Source organism: Pezoporus flaviventris, unplaced genomic scaffold, assembly GCF_033815535.1.
Source record: "Pezoporus flaviventris isolate CSIRO_AGI_PZ_B2104156 unplaced genomic scaffold, CSIRO_AGI_Pfla_v1 ptg000116l, whole genome shotgun sequence".
NCBI classification, from domain to species: Eukaryota; Metazoa; Chordata; class Aves; order Psittaciformes; family Psittacidae; genus Pezoporus; species Pezoporus flaviventris.
In genome coordinates, this window is record NW_026892664.1 from 855120 (window position 1) to 862087 (window position 6968).

Sequence of the window (6968 nt, forward strand, 5' to 3'; positions counted from 1 at the left end):
GAAATCAGGGAAGAAAAGACAAAATGTTTTCTGTTTTCCACATTTTGAGATGTATTTATTTGATTTTATTGTATTATACTTTGATAGACGTGATGTTTTTCAGTGTTTCATTAGTGCAGTGTATATCAATCACGGTAGAATTATTCTCTTTTAATTTCAGGTTGTGTAATGAGCTCCTTCACCTCTTTGACTTCAGATCTTGAGCTACAGACAGAAATACAGCATTACAAATGCACCATTTTCCATTGCATTTACTTTATGGATTAAACTCCAACTAAACTTCCACATTATTTCTTTTCTAGGGGTGTATTTCACTGATTCCTTTCAATCCAAATCCATCAACTTGTTGAAATGACAGATACAGGAAACCTCACTGTTTTCTCCAGCTTCATCCTCTTGGGTTTCTCTGATGCCCCAGAGCTACAAAACACCATCTTCACGGTCTTCTTATCCCTCTATGTTTTAATGGTGCTGGGGAACCTGACGATGATCCTGCTGATCAACACTGACCCCCACCTCCACATCCCCATGTACTTCTTCCTGAGCCACTTATCTTGCATGGATGTTTGCCTTTCCTCTGCTATCATCCCAAAAGCTCTGGAGACCTTCCTGCTGGGGAGAAGCCACATCTCCTTTTGGGGTTGCTTTGCCCAGATGTATATTTTCATGGCTCTGGCTATCTGTGAGTGCTTCCTGCTTGGGGTAATGGCTTACGACCGATACATGGCTGTGTGCAAGCCCCTGCTCTACACCATTGCCATGACCAGGGCGCATTGCTATGGCATGATGGTGCTGGTGTACACCATCGGGTTCCTCACCTCCCTGGTGCACATCACACTGGCGGGGAGGTTGTCCTTCTGTCAGGCCAGGAGCATCAACCACTTCTTCTGTGAGCTGCCCACCCTCCTGCAGCTCTCCTGCTCAGACACCCACAGAAACAAGTTTGTGTTGGTGTCCATTTCTACTTTTAACTCCATGGTCTCTCTCCTGATGATCCTGGTGTCCTACACCTACATCCTCCACACCGTCCTGCAGATCCCTTTGGCCACGAGGAGGCTGAAGGTCTTCTCTACCTGCGCCTCCCACTTGACTGCCATCACCATCTTCTATGCACCCGGGATCCTCACCTACGTCCAGCCTCATGAGGCATCCTCATGGGATCAGGCAAAGCTGGTGTCGGTGTGTTACTGCATCCTCACCCCAACCCTCAACCCCCTCATCTACAGCCTGAGGAACAAGGAGGTGAAGGGGGCTCTGAGGAGGCTGTGGGAGCGAAAGCTGCTGCCACATCTATGCAGGGTTTGAAAGCACATTTGGAGCCCTTCAGTACTGTGGAGGTAAGGAAGGAATATGTGGAATATGTGATTATGGAATTGAGCATGACTGGCCATTATTGGTCATTATTGCTCACCACTGGTCATTATTACAGATAAGGAGATCACACAGCAAGTGCAGTGTATGGAGAACCAGCACAACTAATGGTTCTCTTCAAACAGGTTCAGGTGGTTTTAAGTGTGGCCTGAGCCTTCAGTAATTCGTCCAAATAAGTATCAGGTATTTAATAACAGGCTGAGACAGCACCATGGTGTTTTGTGTCTATATTGTGCTAAATGAAAGTAGAGCCCACAGAAAGGAGGCTCAGACTTCATGTAAGGCACTGACCACTGTCTCCATTGCCTGCTTTATAATCATTTCCTCAATGATGAACTGGCGGAAGGTCAAGAGGATTTGATACAGCTCTGGTGTCTGCAACACAAGGAGGACATGGAGCTGCTGGAGCAAGTCCAGAGGAGGCAACGAGGATGATCAGTGGCTGGAGCACCTCCCATATGAAGCCAGGCTGGGAACATTGGGGCTGTTCAGCGTGGAGAAGAGAAGCTGTGTGGAGACCTCAGAGAAGCTTCCAGTACATAAAGGGGTTACAAGAAGCATGGAGAGGTGCTTTGGAAAAGTACCTGTAGGGACAGGCCAAGGGGAATGGCTTGAACCTGCCAGAAGGGAGACTGAGATGAGCTCTTAGGCAGAAGCTCTTCCCTGTGAGGGTGCTGAGGCCCTGGCACAGGGTGCCCAGAGAAGCTGTGGCTGCCCCATCCCTGGCAGTGTTCAAGGTCAGGTTGGACCCAGTGGCTTGGAGCACCCTGCTCTAGTGGAAGGTGTCCCTGCCCGTGGCAGGGGTTGGAACTGGATGAGCTTTAAGGTCCCTTCCAACACAAACCAGTCTGGGATTCTGTGAAATAAAGCTCTGACAGTCTGATGGTCTCAAAGCCCTTGTGTTAAATGGGGACAAGTCATATCTGAGCCTCTGCTCTGCTGCGAATTTAAGTAAGGGTGTAAAGAGCATGAATGCTGGTGGGAAGAAGGATTTGGGGCCCTCCTCGCCCCTGAACAGCCAAAGTGCTGCTGGCCTTGGTCCCCTAACAAAGCTGATGGAGCAAGTGCAGTACTCAGCTGTCTGCATCTGGGACTTCAAGCTGCATTATTCCCCCCTGCGCAAGCGCACCCAGGTGTTCTCAGTGCCTCTTTTTGCCTTCATGTAGTTATTTTCAATAATCTTTGAGTTAAACATTTTTCTTCTTTTCTAAATTTGATTGAGTGTTATTCCTCCCTCTGTTATACTGATTTTCCCGCTTCACAAGCCTTGGTTTTAGCCAAGTACACAATGGGGAAGAAAGGCATTCAAAACCACACAGAAATCCTTTTCTACACTCCTCTGGTGCATCTCCTGGACTGTCAGTCTGGTGCCTTCCAGTAGACAAACAGGTTGACATTGAAAACATCTGTCGTGGTCTAAACCAAGCCACACAGTCTCTCTCTTTCCACCCCCCACCCTCCCACCCCCCTTCTTGCCCTCCCTCTCCTCTCAGAGGGATGGGGAGGAAAATCAAGAGTGTAACTCCAACGGGTTGAGATAAGAACAGTTTAGTAGCTTAGGTATAACACAAATCACTACTGCTACCACCAGTAATAATAATGATAAAGGAAATAACAAAGGAAGGGAATACAACACCTCACCTCCCGCTGACTGATAACTCACCTCCTGCCCCAGCCCGTCCGAGCACCAACTGGTACCTAGTCCAACCCCACAGTGCCCTAGCCCTTCTGGGTAACTCTCCATTACATCCTGGACATGATGTGCTGTGGTATGGAATACTTCTTTAGACAGTTTGGGTCATGTGACCTGTCTCTGCTTCCGCTTGGCTTTCCCTCCTCCCTGGCAGAGCATGAGACTCACAAGGTCCTTGGTCAATCTAAACATTTGAGCAGTAACTAGGAATACCGGTGTTATCAGCGCTGTTCCCAGGCTGAAAGTCAAAACCACAACCCTGCACCAGGGACTAAGGCGGAGAAAAATGACTGCTACTGCTGAACCCAGGCCAATGTTTCCTGGTGTGCTTTAGTGTGAGCTGGGCATGGGCATGAGATATGGGTTCTTTTCTCCAGCTGGAATTCCATTTATCTCACCATTTGAGTAAATGACACTTTAAAAGTGTAAAACACCACTTAAATGGAACAGGAGGACCTCTTGATATGCCCAGCTTGTCCTTAACACTGGGTAATCTCAGCACAGTTCATCAATCTGTATTATGAATTATATTGTCTACACTTCATAGAATCATAGAATCATAGAATCATAGAATAGTCAGGGTTGGAAAGGACCTTAAGATCATCTAGTTCCAACCACCCTGCCGTGGGCAGGGACACCTCACACTAAGCCATGCCACCCAAGGCTTCGTCCAACCTGGTCTTGAACACTGCCAGGGATGGAGCTTTCAGAGTTTCCCTGAGCAACCCATTCCAGTGCCTCACCACCCTAACAGGAAAGAATTCCCTCCTTAGATCCAATCTAAACTTCCCCTGTTTAAGTTTTAACCCATTACCCCTTGTCCTGTCACTACAGTCCCTAATGAAGAGTCCCTCCCCAGCATCCCTAGAGGCCCCCTTCAGATACTGAAGGCTGCTCTGAGGTCTCCACACAGCCTTGTCTTCTCCAGGCTGAACAGCCCCAACTTTCTCAGCCTATCTTCATACGGGAGGTGCTCCAGTACCCTGATCATCCTTGTGGCCCTTCTCTTGAACACCTCATGACACCTTACATTCAAGTGTTATTATCTTTTCCTTAGTGCCTTCTCCTTTACCAAGTATGACATTAGACTTTTATTCTTCATTAGACTGACAACACTTCGGTTTTGAAGTAGCTTTGGCACGATGTTTATCTGCTGGTTTTGTGAGAGAGGATGCCAGAGCTTCACTGACACCAAGGACTTTGGTTTCCCCAGCCTCTTCCTCAGGCTTCCAGTCTCTGTTTGGAGCCATTTCTAAGTTTTGCTTTCTTCCTACAACTGGTTTGTGCAACAAGACCACAAACAATCTGATTTATCTGCACTCTTTTATTGCCTTTAGTGTTTTTTTTCCCCCTGTGTCTTGGTCTTTTCAGACGTACACTTGACATGGCTCTGGAAGAAATTGGAACCCCAAATGATGCCCAGATTGTGGCAGTGTGCATTGCTTGGGGATCAGACTGATCTCCGGTGGTGTGACGTGTACTTTTCTTTCATGTTTGGCTGTAGCAGGAGATTCCCCACCATGAAGGTTTTAACCTGTCAGAGGAGAGATTGGGATGAGCTCTTAGGCAGAAGCTCTTCCCTGGGAGGGTGCTGAGGCCCTGGCACAGGGTGCCCAGAGAAGCTGTGGCTGCCCCATCCCTGGCAGTGTTCAAGGCCAGGTTGGACACAGGGGCTTGGAGCAAGCTGCTCTAGTGGAAGGTGTCCATGCTCATGGCAGGGGTTGGAGCTGGAGGAGCTTTAAGTTCCTTTCCAACACAAACCAGCCTGGGATTCTGTGATGGGCTTGGGAGCATCCATCAGAGCCAACAGCAACAGGGGCAACCCTAAAGAATCCCTTCAGAAGGGTCCTTTTCCCCTGTTGCTGCCCATTTAAATCCCTTACCACACTCCTCACTGTTCCTCCCCATCTCCTTCCTTCCACTTTTGGGCACCGCTCCCTCAGGCTCTCTCCTTTGTCTCTTGTGCTTCCAGCACGACGGCTGGAAGAATGTGAATGTCATCATCAAAGAGCACAAGGACTGGGGCTGCCTGTGTCCCCAGTGAGATTAAGAACCAAATTCCCCAGGAAGCTGCCTTCCAGGCAGAGGAAGAACAGGAGGGTGACCATGAGCAGCCAGCATGGAGGTACCAAGGCCAAGTTATTCCCGACCAACCTGAATGCCTTGGGTGATGTGGGCATTGATGTTTGCTTGGACAAGAAGTAGTGGGCAGCATTTATCTCACCGTAAGCAAGGTCACCATGATCTTTGCAGCCAAACTTGTGAACTATGGTTTGAGTACAAGGAATTGAAGATGGGTGGAAAGCTGGTTCACTGCACATGGTGCCTGGCATTGCTGAGGGACCCTGGTACCAGCTCCCACTGGCAAGGTTCCTCTCATCTCCCTGCCATGATAATGTCAACCATGGCCCTTGTGAAGCTGTAACTGCCTCAGAAATGCTCCAAAAGTGGATGTGAAAGGGGGGCTTGTTGTGTGGTTTGCTCTAAGGGAGCCCAAAGCCCTGTTGCTCGCTCAAGCTGAGGTCATCTCCTCTGGGTACATTTCTTCTCCAAACTAATCAACACAGAGAAGAGATAATGACCTGCTTTGGGCTTTGTCACCTCCTGGGGCACAAAGAGATTCACAGTCCCACATCCCCACATCACTTGAAACAGGAAGGGGGTTTGCTGATGCTGGTTCATTTCCAGGCTCCCTGCACAGCTCCAGGCACATTCATCTTCACATCTATCTCCGAGAGCATCAGGATTGCAGCAGAGACAGAGCTGAGATGTAAGTGAGGGGCAGCATCTTTCAGCCCATCATTCTCCTGTGGTTCTCTCTTGCCAACAAGCAGCAGCTCCTGTCTTCATCTCCTGACCTACTGCAGGGTCCTGGGCTTCTTGATGATGCTCTGGGCTTCCCAGGGAGCTGCTTGTGCTGTGTGATCCACATGCTGCTTCGAGAAGGCAGGTTTGGAGATCACCCTGGTGGAGAGCACCCTCAGGAGACTTCCACTCCTCTGAGCACAAAGGACTCCTGGATGAGCACCAGAAGCTTTCCTGTACAGGACATTTAGGGTGCTCCCCATTGCTGAGATGAGGCAGCTCCAAAAGATGACTTTTTTCCCCAAAAACATGTTTGAGAAGAGATTGCTGAGCTCTGGGGTTTGCCCACTTCTATTGGAGACTCAAGGAACAGGTTAAAGAACCATGAAAAGGTTTTAGATCTGACAGAGTGTGTCAGGAGGGAGGGGAAATGGATATTAACTACTGTGTAAGGTTGCATAGGATCATAGTATGGTTTGTGTTGGAAGGGATCTTAAATCTCACTCAATTCCAACCGCCTGTGATGGCCAGGGACACCTTCCACTAGAGCAGGTTGTCCTGTCCAACCTGCACTCTCCATAAGTCAGGAATTCATTCAAGTTAGGAAGAAACCAAAGCAGAGGGGGAAGAAGCAGGTGGTTGGCGAATGCCCATGACAGGATGAAGGATCAACTCTGCACTGTGAAAGCACCACACTTCTCTATGTTCCAGGTTGAGCCAGATGGTCTCCAAGCCCCAGGCTCAGCACTAACACAGGCGATGAAGTGCAGCACTAAGGTAAATCTACTCGGGTGAGTGGAACCTCCCCACTGATTTCCAAAGTGGTCATTGCTCAACATCTCAAGGTGAGCCAGAGGAGCACAAACCACGTTGTGCCATGGTGTTCAACTGCTTGAGCACCCCTTTGTTCTACCTGTGCTGGCACACGACTTTCACCAACCTGTTCCTCATTGATCTGTGCCTGAACTCTCCCTTTCCATCCTGCAGGACTGTCTCTGAGCAGCTCCCACCACACAGAGGCTTTTCCACCTGGGACATCCCTGCCTCTTGGAGAAGAAACCTCCAGCCAGGAGCTCACACACAAAGCACCATCCAGCCC

At 49.1% G+C, this 6968-nt stretch overlaps 1 protein-coding gene across 1 annotated transcript; it reads left to right on the forward strand.

Moving 5' to 3' along the window:
* Window positions 1–393: 393 nt before the first annotated feature.
* Window positions 394–1281, forward strand: LOC133282149 (olfactory receptor 8I2-like; the record flags this gene model as incomplete). Its single annotated transcript, XM_061478224.1, has 1 exon — window positions 394–1281. A coding segment is annotated over one exon (888 nt), but the record flags the coding sequence as incomplete, so codon positions are not given.
* Window positions 1282–6968: the final 5687 nt, after the last annotated feature.